The following is an 18337-nucleotide window of genomic DNA, read 5'->3' on the forward strand; positions in this document are numbered from 1 at the left end:
GCCAAGTATGTGGTCAATTTTAGAGAAGGTTCCATGGGGTGCTGAGAAGAAGGTATATTCTTTTTTGTTAGGATGGAATGTTCTGTAGATATCGATTAAGTCCATTTGAGTCATGACATCAGTTAAGTCCTTTATTTCTCTGTTAAGTTTCAATTTGGGAGATCTGTCCAGTGGTGAAAGTGGGGTGTTGAGGTCTCCCACTATTAACGTGTGGGGTTTTATATGTGATTTAAGCTTTAGTAATGTTTCTTTTACATATGTGGGTGCCCTTGTGTTTGGGGCATAAATATTCAGAATTGAGACTTCATCTTGGTGGATCTTTCCTGTGATGAGTATGTAATGCCCTTCTTGATCTCTTTTGATTGATTTTAGTTTGAAGTCTATTTTGCTGGATATCAGGATGGCTACACCCGCTTGTTTCTTAAGACCGTTTGATTGGAAAGTCTTTTCCCAGCCTTTTATTTTTAGGTAGTGTCTATCTTTGAATTTGAGATGTGTTTCTTGTATGCAGCAGAAAGATGGGTCCTGCTTTCGTATCCATTCTGTAAGCCTATGTCTTTTTATAGGTGAATTAAGTCCATTGATATTGAGGGAAATTAATGACCAGTGATTGTTCATTCCTGTTATTTTTTGGTGGTGATGTGTGGGTACTTCTATACGTTGGGGTTTACTGCTGTGGCTTTATCTGTTGCCTGTGTTTTCGAGGGTGTATCTGACTTCCTTAGGTTGGAATTTTCCTTCTAGTGCTTTCTGTAGGGCTGGGTTTGTGGATAAGTATTGTTTAAATCTGGCTTTGTCATGGAATGTCTTGTTTACTCCATCTATGGTGATTGAAAGTTTTGCTGGGTATATTAGTCTAGGTTGACATCCATGGTCTCTTAGTGTCTGCATTACATCTGTCCAGGTTCTTCTGGCTTTCAAAGTCTCCATTGAGAAATCGGGTGTTATTCTGATGGGTTTGCCTTTATATGTCACTTGGCCTTTTTCCTTTGCTGCTCTTAATATTCTTTCTTTATTCTGTACGTTTAGTTGTTTAACTATTATGTGGCGAGGGGACTTTTTTTGGGGGTCTAGTCTGTTTGGTGTTCTATAAGCTTCTTGTATCTTCATAGGCATTTCCTTCTTTAAGTTGGGAAAGTTTTCTTCTATGATCTTGTTGAATATATTTTCTGTGCCCTTGAGTTGGTATTCTTCTCCTTCTTCGACCCCTATTATTCGTAGGTTTGGTCTTTTCATGGTGTCCCAAATTTCTTGGACATTTTGGTTCATGACTTTGTTGGTTTTAGTGTTTTCTTTGACTGATGAATGTATTTCTTCTACTGTATCTTCAACGCTAGAGATCCTCTCTTCCATCTCTTGCATTCTGTTGATTATACTTGCATCTGAAGTTCCCAATCGTTTTCTCAGATTTTCTATTTCCAGCATTCCCTCTGTTTGTGTCTTCTTCATTTTTTCTATTTCCCTTTTCAGGTCTTGGACTGTTTCCTTCATTTGTTTCATTGATTTTTCTTGATTTTCTCTCAGTATTTTATTGTTTTCTTCCAGGACTTTATTGATTTCTTCTAATTTGTTTGCCCTTTCCTCTAGTTGTTTACAGCGTTCTTCACATTTTTTTGTATTTTCCTCTACGCAAGCCTCTAGCTTCTTCATGATGTCATTCATAAGGCTGTTTTCTTCTGCTTCTTCCAATTTCTGATGTTCAGGTCTAGGTGTTGGAGGAGGGCTAGGGCCTGGTGATGCTGTATTGCTATTCATTTTGTTGTATATGTTTCTGCCTTGACGTCTGCCCATCTCCTTGTGGTTCGTTCTTGGCCTTATCCGCACACTTGGTTCAGACAGACCAGTGTTCCAAAAGGGAAGTCAGTGTTCCAAAAGGGAAGTCCGGAGCAAGATGGGAGCTGGGGGCCGGCCTCTAAGTCTCAGGAAGAGGCTTGGGGCTCAGGCGGATGGGCGTGGGGGCAGGGCGTGGAGACTGCAGGGTCTGCCAGGGGTCTTGGAGAAGGGGATCCTTCCCGGTGGGGCTAGCAGGGAACCTGCCCGGTGGCCAGAACCTGGGGCCGAGTTGGGCAGGTCTTCCCTGGAGTGGCTGGTGCCCAGGGATGGGGTCTGGGGCCCTATCACTAGTTCTTACATCTATGAAATCTTCAGTCTAAAGAGAGTGAGTTCCAGTTTCCACATGCCTTATATACCTTTCTCTAAGCTGCCATATTACTTCCTGAGATTAAAAGCATGTGTGATTTACAAGCAAAGGCATGAGATCTCAAGTGCTGGGATTAAAGGTATTTGCCACCACAGCCTGACCTCTATGTCTAATCTAGTGGTTGGCTCTCTCCTCTGATCCTCAGGCAAGTTTTATTAGGGTACACAATATATCACCACATTTCTCCTTTTTTGTCTAAAATAATAAAGAAGGATTTAACTAATATAAGAAAATCTATATACTGTAAGTACAATAAGTATATACAATATATACACTCAAGAAATATATTAACAATGTTCAGTCCATAAACATGCAAAAAATTCTAATAAAATACTCCATTATCTATCCTATTTTGGAGAGGGCAAAATGTTATACCTAATTCACTTTCTATCCTAACATGTATTACCAACTGAAAACTATCTTTCAATGTCTTTCAAACTTACACACTTTACACCTCTTTAGTGAGTTTCTGTTCTGAATTTGTTAACAAGGAAAACTATAACTATCTAACCTTCGACCACCTCAGAGACCTGAGAAGGAAATAATATTAACTGAGTAAGCAGGAAGTACAAACAAGCAACTTCCAAAAAACGTGAGAAATGACAGAAACAGCTGGCTGTGTGGACAGTCACCCAAGATTTCTCTGCAACGTTCGGGCATCCATCTTTGGCCTACAGTCCTAGCATATCTGACAGACTCATTTGTGAAGCAGAATTTTCTGAAGGGCCTTCCTACCTTTTCTTGGCAAGATTGGACAGTTATTTCTCTTGTGTCCTGCTTGTCTATTTTGGATAGCATACTGTCAGCAGATGAGGCAAAGGCAATTTTTTTTTTTGCCCAGTGGCTAACTTTTGCCACAAAGAATGTAAAGTCCATTGGATCTTCTTCAATACACACAATCTTCTCTGAAGTAGATTAGTGCTGCCAGGAGGAGACATGTCTCATAGTCACAAAAAAAATCTATGTTATTAAAACATCTTAAATGTCATATTTTATAGCTATCTGAAGTGTTTGAAGATGACCTGTATATCTAAGCTATATCTCTGGTTGACCTTGAAAACATACCTAATATGACTTACAAGTTTGATTGTAATAACTACTAACTTGCATTTCTTTATATCCCAATTAGTTGGTAATTATAACTTTCAAGGACTAAAAATTTATATTACATAGTTAAATGAGCTACATAGGTACAATACGTTGAACAAGCTTAGAAATATATGTACAGTATTTTATAAGAAAATCAATCTCAAATTTGTATCAATATACATAATTTGTATACAATATACAAAAATCCAATTCAAAGTAAAATATTTAAAGCGAGTTGCTTTTTAGAAGTAGATTCAATAATCTATCTTTTTATCTTATCATATCCCTGTCCTTTTTTTTCAGAGTAGATTCAATAATATACCCTTTATTCATCATTTTTACATCTTTTTTTGAGAGTAGATTCAATAATCTACTTTTTTTTTTTTTGCAATACAATTCAGTTCTACATATCAGCCATGGATTCCCCGTTCTCCTCCCTTTGGCCCCCCTCACCCTCCCTCCAACCTACCCCCCATTCCCACCTCCTCCAGGGCAAAGCCTCCCCCACGGACTGAGATCAACCTGGTAGACTCAGTCCAGGCAGGTCCAATCCCCTCCTCCCAGGGCGAGCCAAAGCAACCCTGCATAGGCCCCAGGTTTCAAACAGCCAACTCATGCAATAAGCACAGGACCCAGTCCTACTGCCTGGATGCCTCCCAAACAGATCAAGCCAATCAACTGTCTCACCCATTCAGAGGGTCTGATCCAGTTGGTGACCCCTCAGCCATTGGTTCATAGTTCAAAGATGCCCCCACAACAGACTGCTGGCAATGGTTGAGAGACAGGCCAAACTGACCTACTCTGGTGATGGGATGGCAAAACATCCTAATTGTCATGCTAGAAACCCCATCCAACTACTGAGGGATTTGGATGCAGAGATCCATGGCTAGGCCCCAGGTAGATCTCTGGGAGTCCAATTGGCGAAAATGAGGAAGGTTTATATGAGTGAGAATTGTTGAGACCAAGGTTGGATAAAGCACAGGTTCAAATAGCCAAACAAATAATCTACCTTTTATCTTATCATATCTATATCTTCTTTTTTTCTTTCCTTTCTTTTTTTCAAAGACCCTGAATCTCATTTTCTTCTGTTTAGCTTTTTTTTCTGACTGTTAACAATTAACAACTTGTAACCAACCATAATAAACAATGACAATTATCCATTAAACATTGAGTGTCCAAAATCCACCCACTCCATCTCTTGGGAATGTGCACATCATAGTCTTAAAATTACTTCCTGCTATCTGGGTGTGTGTGGGGTCAGGCAAAGGCATCTTTAGGGAATCCTGAACAGAAAAATTTGGGTTAATTGTCAAATCCTGGGAGAGGTAGCTGTATCATTTGTTGTCCAGTCTCTGCATAATGGGAAAGTGCAGGGCTTGTCTCAAGTCCTTGCTTGTGTGGTCTGTGAGGCTAGATCATCTCAACTAGCCATCTCGAAATTGCCCTGAGCAGTGTGTAGTTGATCTTTGGGTGGTGTTTGTCAGCTTAATGTCATTATCATAGTCCATGTGGAATCATTGTTTTGGGGTCCTATCATCCATACTTCAGAGATTGCATTAGGTCAGATTATTCCTTTTCTTGGTAATTTTTTCCAGGTATTTCTCCCTTTTCATTGGATGCTTATTTGTCCAAAAGTCTTTTAATTCCTCAAGATGGTTGTTTTTGTTATCCTGAAATGACAAAAAACAACACCCTTCCCCAAGCTGAACTTTGGGGAGTTTCCAATCTAATCTGTATCAATTTTGATTTATGGTCTTTCCTGAATTTTTTGTTATTTCTTTTCTATAGCTGTTCTATCATCTATTGAATGGTTTTTTTACACAATAGGCATTAGGTTTGTCAATTGCTCTGGGAAGGAGTTTTCTCCACAATTAAGGAAAGGATTGAATGGAATTTGATGTGGGGCAAGAGAGAGGCTGTAGCTAGAGTTTTCCTGCCTGGCCCACAGTCAGGACAAATCTCTATCACCTGCCAGTCCCACAGCCACTCAGACCCGACCAAGTAAACACAGAGACTTATATTGGTTACAAACTGTATGGCCGTGGCAGGCTTCTTGCTAACTGTTCTTACAGCTTAAATTAATCCATTTCTATAAATCTATACCTTGTCACGTGGCTCGTGGCTTACCGGCATCTTCACATGCTGTTTCTCATCATGGCGGCTGGCAGTGTTTCTCTGACTCAGCCTTCCACTTCCCAGCTTTATTCTCCTCCTTGTCCCACCTATACTTCCTGCCTGGCCACTGACCAATCAGTGATTTATTTATTGACCAATCAGAGCAACACATTTGCCCACAGCAAGAGGCTCCTCAGGGAATTTTCCAATAGCAAAAGCAATGATTACTTTGTTGTCCCTTGTTAATCTACATTCGTTAGTTCAACATCTCCCTTTGCCACATCTTCTGCATAATCTAGAAGGGAGGGATGCTCTATTGGGATTATTCCTTGAGAAAACATTATTTCTTGGAATGCCCTGTTTAGAGTTCCTTTTTAGGTGATCTTGTTTACTGCAATTAAAACATCTGACATTACTAGTTTTCTTCAAACCTCTGGAAATCACCTCTCCTATCCAAGTATTATCATGGTCATGAGATTCAATAGTAACTGGATCTTGGATCCATTCCTCCAAGGGTGCTGATCTTGCCGTTAATGGCCTAACAATCTTTTGTATTGTGTTTAGCATTTTCAAAAGTCAGAGATTCAATTACTCTCTGTCTTGCTTCTGAATTTGGTATCATTCTATTTACTTATGAAGTCAGTCTTTATAAGAAATCAGTGTAGGTTTCTTCTGGGTCCTGTATAACTTTGGGAAATGACTCAATTTTCTTTCCTACTTCTTCAATTTTGTCCAAAGCCAGGGCCTGCAAGGCCACAGCTAAGCAGCTTTTGTGAATTCATGCTCTACAAGTTGGATGCCTGATATTGTTCAAAACTTAGATTGTCTTTTAGTAACAAAACCCAAAGCCAGATGAGGGTGTAAGCTGAAAGATAGAGAAGCTGAACAACCAGTCACTCATCCTTACCTCTATGAAATCCTCAGTCTTAAGAGAATGAGTTCCTGCTTCATCACACCTTATATTGCTTTCTCTGGCCTGCCATATCACTTCCTAGGATTAAAGGTGCATGTGCTTCCCAAGCAAAGGCATGAGATCTCAAGTGATGGTATTAAAGGTGTGTGCCACCTCTGCCTGGCTCTGTTTCTAATCTAGTGGCTGGCTCTGTCCTGTGATCATCAGGCAAGCTATATTAGAGTACATAATATATCACCACAGAGTAATAGTATGGTGACTGATTTTTTTCAGTAACCATAGAATTTGGGGGTAATTACCACTTGGTCATAGTTTATAGTCCTTAAAGTATTTTACACTGTGCCATTTTCATATCTTTTTGTTATTCATTTTAAGTTCCACCATAGTTTTAGATATTATCCTTCAAAGAGTAAATTCAAATGACCAATAAAATTATGGATTCCATTTTCCAACTGGAAGGACAAATAATATCACAATGAGATTTGACACTACAGTAGTAATTTTGGAACTTTTTCAAAGAAAAAAACTGCTGGTGATAATGGAATGAGAAGGACACTAAATATGACGTTGATAAGAGTGTCAATTGCTACAGCCATTGTGGAAAACAATGTAAGGGGTCTTCTAGACTCTCTCCATCTCTGTGTCTATAATGGGACCCAAGTGTTTACTTCTGAGCTTACATCCAAAGAATATCAGCATATGGAAAAGGCACCTGCACCTTCATGTTTGTTTCCTACTGTATTTCTCAAATCGATGAGAAAATCAGTCTAGAAGTCTTCAATGGATGGATGGATGGATGAATGGATGGATAAAAAAACGTGGGCTACACTGCAAAGATTGCTAATTTTTAAAAGTAAGAGGAAATCTAGTTACTAATGTGCTAAAAAAAAATGGTTTTACTTAACTTAAGGACAAAGAATCTTATTAATGACCCATCTTAGTTTAATAGAGAATTCCCAGACATAGAATCAAAATGCATGTGCTTCCCAAGAATCCACTGTTCTTCACCATTTAAAGAACACAGGCCTTCATTTTTATGCATGAATCTGCATATCTGAAAATTAGACATACCACAATTCTTCTTCATGTGATTTTGATGGGAGAAAATAATTAATAAATAAAATGTTTTGCTTATGTTTTTAGGGCATAAAAGTACAAAACTGTACACACTTATGTGCAGATAATCACATCAATACAAAAGTTAGGCTTCTAAGGAATTAGGGTGAAATCAAAAATTATAAAAATCTATGCCATTGTCTTTGAAATTGTATGTTAATTTTTCCTCTACTCTACATTCCAAGATTTTTGGTGGCAACAATGTAAAACAAACATTTTGTAGAAGTTATAATATAAAATAATTGCAAATGAATAAATGTTCATGTCAAGTTAACTAGACCGCCAGTCTATGCAGCTCAGTGAATTTCTATAGAGTTATAAAAACCATAAGGAATGGGAGCTACAGAGTTTTACTTTAACTTTTACACTTTCAGTAACAAATATATAAACTCTGCAAACTGTAGAGCCATTGTAATCAGATGTGCTGATAAAGAATTTATCAGATTATTACATCAAATTATTCTTAGGAAAACCACAATCAACAATCAGAATTTACACTTGAACATCTGGCAACAACTGTGAGTAATCTGTTTGCTGCTGGGACAGAGACAACAAGCACAACGCTGAGATATGCTCTCCTGCTCCTGCTGAAGCACCCACATGTCACAGGTGAGGACTCAGATAGTGATGCACAAAGTTCCTATAAGATGCTGGAAGTCTCTGCTAGTGTCCTGTGTGTTATTCTTAGAGAAGTCTCAGTTCTTCACCTTCTGTGTCACTCACTGGCTGTGAAGAACAGCATGACTAACAGAAAGAGACTCTGATTTTAGGAAAAGCAATCAAATTCTGATCAGTGTGTGAGTTCTCTGGAAGGTAAGTTACGACGGGAGTGGTCAGTATACATTGTCCTGTGGATACATGTTCTTTTATTCTCAAATATCATGTCTTCAGATCAGCTAAAACCTTTCAGCTTCCTTTCCTCATTCTGATGCATCTAACTTTGGGGTGGAGAAAAGAAAACTTACCTCATGGAAGCATAAGCAGAAAGCCTAGAATGTACTGACTCTGGCTGAGAAAATGTGCATTCTGAGAAGTGTTCAAAATATTTAGATTCTCTACAAAAGTTTTCCGTTAATGCAGAAAATTTAGATTAAGGAATTTTTTCACTTCATAAGTCCATTTCCTTAATCTTCTTTTAAACAATGATTTTTTTCAACTGTACCAATAATATTTTTTACACTGTATTCTAAAACCGATCCAGTGTTCCAGCATATATGAAACACACCTTCCCTCCTGTGCCCAATATCTACTACATGATAAAGCACAAAAGTGAATCAAAATTTATATTTTTAGGATAGGAAGAGATAACAATATGCAGACAAGGAGGCTTCAGCAATTACTGAAAAAATAGTGTGAGGAATGAAAAAAAAGTATAGAGCAAGAAAAATGATGTTGAAACATTAATGTTAGATCAACATGCATGTAGTAAGACAAGCAAGTTGTGGATCTATATCTACAGACCAGTAAAGACTCCTGTTCCAAAGGAATAGAAGTTTATGTAGAGAATAAAGTTGTGTACAGCATGCTGACCTTGCTGAGGTTCTCTTCCTATTCCTATTCAGCAGTTGACTCCCCTCCAGGAAAATAAAATTCTTAAAAGCAACTGAGTCTAAGAAGCTCTTAACCTGAGACATTGATAATTGATAGGGAATGAGCAGTGCAGAGGGATGAAAGAGTAGCCCAGGGACATTTGAGTCCCAGAATTCTGGTTCTCAGATCCCTTTATCTGCCTTATTCCATGAATGTGAACAGCAGAGTCTATCTTCCAGACAAAAGGAATAAATTATAACTCCTTATTTCACCACATCAATAGAAAATATTTTTCTTGTATTATTCAGAATAGATTCAAAGCATTCACCCAAGACACACACATGGAGTTCAGGCCTGAACAGAAACATGGAACCCTTCAGGGAGATCCCTGAATCTCATATAAACTATTCTCATTGAGACTACATCAGAATTCTCAGGATCAGCTGGTTTCTTATAAGTTTCTAAAATAAAAGGAAGATGAGAGCTCCAGGTTTGCCATAGTTTTGTCCAATTTTCCATTTTTTCATAAAATTTGTGAGAATGTTTTTCATCCTATTATTAAAGTAAAGTCACAGTTAATCATGGGATCCAGGAGCCTGAATAGCTCTTGTGGGAGGGAAAGAGTATCAGAGAGGTTGCTGGGTACCAGGTCTGGGAAGTTTCCAATTCAACATTTACCTTGTGGGTGCTGTAGGTGTTTATCAAAAAATAAGGGATAAAGAGAAACAATCTATAGTCTAATGCCCCCTTTTAATTGAGTATATATTCCCAGCTCTTAAAAATATCTACCTAAATTTCCAGTATAAATCTAAGTCAAGAAATGGAAATTACAAACAAATAAAAAGGTATCAATTTATCAAGAAGATGCTAATAGTGGAAAATAATTGTAATTTCATGATAATGAATAATAGTTATGTAATTACAATTAATCTAACAATCAATATAGGTATAACAAAGTATAATCTAATCTGCTGCTTTTCCCTTTTATTGAAAGTGGATTTTTTTTTCATGTAGTATGTCATGATTGCAGTTTCCCCTCACTTTACTCCTTCCTATTCCTCCCAACCTACTCTCACTCCAGATATCATTTTCTGTCTCTCATCAGAAAACAAGCAGGCTTGTAAAAATAACATATAATATAATACAATGTAATAAATATAACATGACACAACCAAAATATAACACCAGAATTAGACAAAACATACAAAGGAAAAGAACACAAGAGAAGGCACAGGAAACAGAGAACCATTAATTTGCACATCAAGGAATCTCATAAAAACACTAAACTGGAAGCCATAATATATATGCAATGGACCTAGTGCAGACCTGTGCAGGACCTGTGTATGTGACCTCAGTCTCTGTAAGTTCATATGTCCTTTGATTATTTTGATTTTATGGGGCCTTGTTTTCTTAATATACTCCATGCCCTCTGGTTCTCACACTCTTTCTGCCTCCTATTCCACAGGATTCCCTCATCCCTGAGGGGAGGGATTTGATGGAAACATTCCATTTAGTGTTAAGTAGTCCAAGGTCTCTTACTTTCTGCATAATGTCTGGTTGAGGGTTTCTGTATTTGTTGCTATCGGCTGCAAAATGAAGCTTCTCTAAAGATGGCTGAACAAGACAGTGATCTACGAGTATAGCAGAATGTTGTTAGGAGTCATTTTATTGCTGATTTTGTTTTGTGTCCTATTGTTAATGTTTTGTTCTAAAACAGAGTATTTGATTTTAACATAGGTCCCTGGGTCCCATTTTTGGCCCACAAGCAGTTTTAGGAATGGATTTTATATCATGGACTGGGCCTTAAGTTAAATCAGGTCTTGGTTGGTTACTCCAACAAGTTTTATGCCACCATTACCCTAGCATATCTTGCAGGCAAGACACCATTTTTGATCAAAGGATTTGTTGTTGGGTTGGGGTTTATGTTTCTCTTTTGACAGTATGCAGAGTATATTCCTGTACCAAAGATGCTGGAACATGGGGGTGAAAGTTCTAATGTAGGCATCAGCTTGACTTCTCCATGTTCACAGTGTTATGTGGGTGTTGCTTCAGCAATGGGGCTTTGCTGTCAGTGTGTGGTGAGTAATTTATTATCTTGGCAACAGCCTGTGTTTGTTGAGATTTCTATGGAACTCCTTTGAACAACAATTCAATTAGATGTAACCTAACCCTGGTACTGGAAGATTCATTTTGGTGACAAGGGATGTTCAGTCGGGGCTCTTGGTGATATCATTTAGATCACCTTTATATATATATATATATATATATAAAGTTTTTCTACTGTATTAAGGTTCCATACTATCCCTCAAATGGCCCTGAATTTTATCTCTCTTTTCCTGTATTACATCCCTTGTCCCTGTATCCTCTCCCCACTCAAGTGTCAACCCAATATATCCATAACTATCTATTCTATCTCCCGTCCTAACAAGATCTATCTGTCCTCCATAGTCCCTTACTTTACATCTAACCACTGTGGTTCTACAGATTGTAGCTTGGTTATCATTGATTTAACAGATAATATTCACGTGTAAATGAATGGGTACCATATTTGTCTTTCTGAGTCTGGATTACATCATTCAGGGTCATTTTTTTTTCTAGTCCCATCCATTTACCTGAGAATTTCATGATTTCTATTAATGGCGGAGTTACACTCCAATGTAAAAATGTACCCCATTTAAAAAAGTCTATTCTCGCCGGGCGGTGGTGGTGCACGCCTTTAATCCCAGCACTCGGGAGGCAGAGGCCGGCGGATCTGAGTTCGAGGCCAGCCTGGGCTACCAAGTGAGTTCCAGGAAAGGCACAAAGCTACACAGAGAAACCTTGTCTCGAAAAAACCAAAAAAAAAAAAAAAAATTTCTTTAGCCGGGCGGTGGTGGTGCACGCCTTTAATCCCAGCACTCGGGAGGCAGAGCCAGGCGGATCTCTGTGAGTTCGAGGCCAGCCTGGACTACCAAGTGAGTTCCAGGAAAGGCACAAAGCTACACAGAGAAACCCTGTCTTGAAAAACCAAAAAAAAAAAAAAAAGTCTATTCTCCTGTTTAGGGACATCAACTTTGTTTCCAATTTCTGCCTATTATGAATAAAGCAGCAATGAACATTGTTGAGCAAGTGTTTCTGTGACAGGCTGGAACAACTGTCAGGTGTAAGCCCAAGAGTGGTGCAGCTGTATCTTGAGGTAGATTCTCTTCTTCCTGATGCACTGTCACACTGATATCCATAGTGGCTGTACAGGTTTGCACTCCCACCAACAATGCATAAGTGTCTTCTTGCACTACTTCTTTGGCAGTGTGAGCTTTCACTTTTTAAAAAAATTGATCTTTACCATTCTGAGGGGTGTAAGATGAAATCTCAAAGTAGTTTTGATTTGCATTTCCCTGATGACTAAGGTTTTTAACATTTTTCTAAGTTTCTTTAAGTTTTTCTCAGCAATTTGAGTTTAATCTTTTGAGAATTCTCAGCTTAGATCTGTACCCCATTTATTAGTTGGGTTATGGGTTTTCTTGATATCTCATTTTTTGAATTCTTTATATATTTTGGATCGTATCCATCAATTGGATGTGCAGTTGGTAAAAGTCTTTCTCTGTAGCCTGTTGTTTTGTCCTAATGATGGTATCTTTTGCCGTACAGTTTTTCAGTTTCATGAGGTTCTAATATGATATTGTTAATGAAGTGAGGGGGAAGAGGGAGTATGCATGTGTGTTTGTGTGTGTGTGTGTGTGTGTGTGTGTGTGTGTGTGTGTTTAGTATGTATTTGTTTATGTAGATGATGTAGATGTAACTGAAATTTTCATCTCCTATATGGGAAAGTCATAAATGTTGAACATATGGGGGCATATAAGAAACTTTTACAAATATGAATATATTTCAGAAATATCTAAAGAGGTTGAACTAGTTCATTACTGGGTGTGGGAACCAAAAAGAAGAATCTTTCAAATTGTACACATGCAACACACATGTTCATATATACACATATGAATGTGAATGTAATAAAATATTGTACTTAGATACAGATCTAACATCTGACTTCTAATGTTCTTTACCACAGACTAAAGCATGTTGACTAATTATATTTAGTTTTATTTGATACTTTTAATTACTTATATCTTATATGCTGTTATGTCTACTAAATAATAAGTATATGCTTATTTATAATATCTATATAGAATGATGATATGAATCCACAACACAGCATTTCTTTATAAATACATGAATAAATACTTTTATTTCTGAATGAAAAATGCACATTTATAACACTTTTGAAACACTTATATTATGATGTGTATGACCTACCATTATGCCAAACATGTCACTTTTGTCCAATTCCCTCATTTCTCATTGTGACCAACCAGCTAAAGTCCAGGAAGAGATTAATCATGTGGTTGGCAGACACCGCAGCCCCTGCATGCAGGACAGGAGCCACATGCCCTACACAGATGCCATGATTCATGAGGTCCAGAGATTCATTGACCTCCTCCCCAACAACCTGCCCCATGCAGTGACCTGTGACACTAAGTTCAGGAACTACCTCATCCCCAAGGTAAGCTTGTCTCTTCTCTGCTGCACCTCTGTGCTCCTGATGCCCCCAGATCACAGTGCAGTTCCAGTCCTCTGTGTCACCTGGTGCTGCTGGTGCCTTATACTGCTTCACGATCTGGAGGGCAAATCTTCTGCAGGTACAGATATATCTGGGTAAATGTCTTTGTTATTATTTCTCTACTGCCTCTGCTATTCTTTCTATCTGCTTAATGGAAACAGTTGATGTAATTGTTTCATTGGTCTTATTTTTATCTAGACATGTGAATTTTATTATTTCTAATGAGGTATCTTTAAATGTATGTGGAATTTGAAGTTGTTATGTGGAATAATACTTTTCTATGTACTCTTCATATTCTTGTGGTCATAGTTTCTCTTCATTTTGGTGAATTGCAGCATAATGATGAATAGACCCAGGTGCAATGGGTACCACTTATCTCATTTCTGATTAGGATGAAGAATTATAAATTTAATATCTCCCTATCAAGTTTGATGTTTTTGGAATACACTGATAGTTGTGTAGCTCAGATGAAAATTTTTGGCCTGATTCTTGTAGTGCTATAAGAGATACTTTATTGTGGAGTCAATTATGTGTGAGCATGACCCACAGAAATTTACTTTGAGATGACTTTTATTCACAAAAATCTGGACATTATTTTCAAGATTGTTCTCTGCACCCATTAAATTGTTCTATGTATCGTTTACCCTTTGATCACTGACTATATATGTTATAAACACATATGTACATTGTATTTTCTCTATCTCACATTGCTTTGTGGCACAAATTCACAAAAAAGCCACTTGCCTTTGGCCTTGTAGTCCTTAACTCAGGCCCAAGCTGCATGCAACTGGTTGTGGTGGTACACTCAGGCAGGATTTGCTGAAGGAGGTGGAAGCAGGAGGATGCCAAGTTTGAGGCCAACATGGGAGGCTTTCTGAGGAGAAACTGCAACCGGGACTAGGCTGGGCCACAAACAGTGGCAGCAGGATCATGGAGGCTGTAGCTGCTGCTCTGCATTGCTAGCTGCTTCTTATAGTGTTGGTGGTGGCAGCGATGCTGCTACCAGGGATGAAGGGTTTACCTCTGCTTTTTCAAAGAACAATTGCCAGTACCATTGTATTATAAGAAAGCATTGGCAAAGGTCGGTTTGGAGAAGCTTGGTGAAGCAAGAGTCAGGAAGAAGAAGTTGCTGTGAAGATATTCTCTTCTAGGGAAGAGCATTTGTGTTTCTGAGAGGCAGAGATTTATCAGACTGTGATGTCACACCACGAAAACATCCTAGGCTTTATAGCAGCAGACAGCAAAGACAATGGCACATGGACTCAGCTGTGGCTGATGTTGGATTACCATGAGCATGGAACCGTTTTTGATTACTTGAATAAATACACAGTTACGGTGCAAGGGATGGTCAAATTCACTCTGTCGACAGCAAGCAGTCTTGCCCATCTTCATGTGCAGATTATTAGTACCCAAGGAAAGCCAGCTATTGCTCACAGATATTGGAAATCAAAGAATATCTTGATGAAGAGGAATGGAACCTGTTGTATTGCAAACTAAGGACTGACTGAGACATGATTTTGCCACAGATACAATTGGTATTGCTCCAAACCACAGAGTAAACACCACCTGAAGATCAGCTTTGGACTACAAACTGCTCAATACAATTTCAAGATGGCTGGCTGAGATAGCTGCAATGACGATTCAATCAGGATGATGATAATACCACTACGCTGAAACACCACTCAAAGATCTTCTTTGGACTACAAACTCTTCAAGACAATTTTGAGATGGCTAGCTGAGATGAACCAGCCTCACAGACTACATGAGCAAGAGCTTGAGACAAGCCCTGCACTTTCCCATTATGTAGAGACTGGACAAATGATACAGCTAACTCTCCCAGGACTTGGCAACTAACCCAAAAATAATTTTTTCAGGATTGCTAAAAGATGCCTTCACCCCAGACAGCAGGAAGTAATTTTAAGAACACGACACCCACATTTCCAAGAGGTGGGGCGGATGGTTTTTGGTCATTCAATGGGTTATGGATAATTGTCATTGTTTAAGATGGTTGATTATTTGTTAATGTTAATTGTTAACATAGTTAAAAGTTGTTAATTGTTAATGGTCAGGAAAAAAAGATAAACAAAGGAAATTAGATTGAAGGTCTTGTTAGAAAAGAAAAAGAAAAGGAAAAAAGGGGATATAGATAAGAGTAGATTATTCAGTCTACTCTAAAATGATATAGAAATGATGAATAAAGATTAGATTATTGAATTTAGTACTCTGAAGAGAAAAAAAGAGGATATAGATATGATAAGATAAAAGGTAGATTATTGAATCTACTCTCAAAAAAGATGTAGAAATGATAGAATAAAGGGTAGATTATTGAATCTACTTCAAAAAAGAGAGAATATGGATATGATAAGATAAAAAGTAGATTATTGAATCTACTTTTAGAAAGCAACTACTAGTTTTAAATATTTTACATTCACTTAGATTTTGGTATATTGTATGCAAATTCTGTTTATTGATACAAATTTGAGATTGATTTTTTTTAGAAAATAGTGTACATATATTTTTAATCTTGTTCAAGGTATTGTACCTATACAGTTTATTTAACAAAGTAATGCAAATTGCTAGTCCTTGAAAGTTATTGTCACAAACTAATTAGGATATAAAGAAATGGAAGTTAGTGGTTAGTCATTACAATCAACCTTGTAGTCGTGTTAGGTATGTTTTCAAGGTCAAACAGCAATATATTTTAGATAGATATGTCATCTTCAAACACTACAGAGATCTACAGAATATAGCATTTAAGATATTTTGATAACATAGATTTTTTTTCCTGTGGGTTGTAGTCTGATTGTTCTTTATTTTATATCTAGAATCCACTTATGAGTGAGTACATACCATGTTTGTCTTTCTGGGTTTGGGTTACCTCACTCGGGATGATTTTTTCTACTTCCATCCATTTGCATGCAAATTTCATGCTTTCATTGTTTTTCTCTGCTGAGTAGTACTCCATTGTGTATATGTACCTCATTTTCTTCATCCATTCATTTGACTGGTATCTAGGTTGTTTCCAGGTTCTGGCTATTACAAATAGTGCTGCTATGAACATAGTTGAGCATGTATCTTTATGGTATGAATCAGCATTCCTTGGGTATATGCCCAAGAGTGGTATGGCTGGGTCTTGAAGTAGTTTGATTCCTGATTTTCTGAGAAACCGCCATACTGATTTCCACAGTGGTTGTACAAGTTTGCATTCCCACCAACAGTGGAGGAGTGTTCCCTTTGCTCCACATCCTCTCCAACATTGACTGTCATTGGTGTTTTTGATCATAGCCATTCTGACAGAGTTGTTTTGATTTGCATTTCTCTGATGATTAAGGATGTTGAGCATTTCTTTAAATGTCTTTCAGCCATTTGTGATTCTTGTTTTGTGAATTCTCTGTTTAACTCTTTAGTCCATTTTTTAATTGGATTGTTTAGTATTTTGATGTCTAGTTTCTTGAGTTCTTTATATACCATGGAGATCAATACTCTGTCAGATGTGGGGTTGATGAAGATCTTTTCCCATTCTGTTGGCTGTCTTTTTGTCTTATTGACCGTGTCTTTCGCCCTGCAAAAGCTTCTCAATTTCGAGTGGTCTCATTTGTTAATTGTTGTGCTCAGGGTCTATGCTGTTGGTGTTATATTTAGGAAATGGTCTCTGGTGCCAATGCATTCAAGAGTACTTCCTACTTTCTTTTCTATTAAGTTTAGTGTAACTGGATTTATGTTGAGGTCCTTGATCCACTTGGACTTGAGTTTTGTGCATGGTGACAGATATGGATCTATTTGTAATCTTTTATATATTGACATAGAGTTATGCCAGCACCATTTGTTGAAGATACTTTCTTTTTTCCATTCTATAGTTTTGGCTTCTTTGTTAAAAACCAGGTGTTCATATGTGCATGGATTAATGTCAGAGTCTTCAACTCGATTCCATTGGTCTGTATGTTGGTTTTTATACCAGTACCAAGCTGTTTTTATTACTATAGCTCTATAGTAGAGTTTGAGGTCAGGGATGGTGATGCCTCCAAAGGTTGCTTTATAGGATAGGATTCTTTTAGCTATCCTGGGTCTTTTGGTTTTCCATATGAAGTTGAGTATTTTTCTTTCCAAGTCTGTGAAGAATTGTGTTGGGATTTTGATGGGGATTGCGATGAATCTGTAGATTGCTTTTGATAAGATTGCCATTTTTTACTATGTTAATCCTACCTATCCATGAGCATGGGAGATCCTTCCATTTTCTGTTATCTTCTTCAATTTCTTTCTTTAGAGATTTAAAGTTCTTATCAAAAAGATCCTTCACTTGTTTAGTTAGTGTTATCCCAAGGTATTTTATATTATTTGTGGCTATTGAAAAGGGTGATGTTTCTCTGACTTCTTTCTCAGCCCTTTTATCATTTGTGTATAGGAGGGCTACTGATTTTTTTGAGTTGATCTTGTATCCTACCACTTTACTGAAGGAGTTTATCAGCTGTAGGAGTTCCCTGGTAGAGTTTTGGGGGTCACTTATGTATACTATCATATCATCTGCAAATAGTGAAAGTTTGACTTCTTCCTTTCCAATTTGTATCCCTTTGATCTCCTTTTGTTGTCTTATTGCTCTAGCTAGAACTTCTAGTACTATATTGAATAAATATGGGAAGAGTGGACAGCCTTGTCTTGTTCCTGAATTTAGTGGTATTGCTTTGAGTTTCTCTCCATTTAATTTGATGTTTGCTGTTGGCTTGCTATAAATTGCCTTTATTATGTTTAGGAATGTTCCTTGTATTCCTGATCTTATTAAGAC

General features: G+C 37.7%; 1 protein-coding gene across 3 annotated transcripts in view; it reads left to right on the forward strand.

The window, feature by feature from the left end:
• Positions 1-18337, forward strand: part of LOC128094919 (cytochrome P450 2C25-like) — a 66075-nt gene that overhangs the window by 38813 nt on the left and 8925 nt on the right. For all 3 annotated transcript variants that reach the window (XM_052713521.1, XM_052713523.1, XM_052713522.1), the window contains 2 exons: positions 7901-8042; positions 13313-13500. In XM_052713521.1, the coding sequence (XP_052569481.1) occupies positions 7901-8042; positions 13313-13500 (330 nt within the window). The remainder of the gene's footprint in view (positions 1-7900; positions 8043-13312; positions 13501-18337) is intronic.

This window comes from Peromyscus californicus, unplaced genomic scaffold, assembly GCF_007827085.1.
Source record: "Peromyscus californicus insignis strain IS unplaced genomic scaffold, ASM782708v3 Scaffold_4__1_contigs__length_199733344, whole genome shotgun sequence".
Taxonomy (NCBI): domain Eukaryota; kingdom Metazoa; phylum Chordata; class Mammalia; order Rodentia; family Cricetidae; genus Peromyscus; species Peromyscus californicus.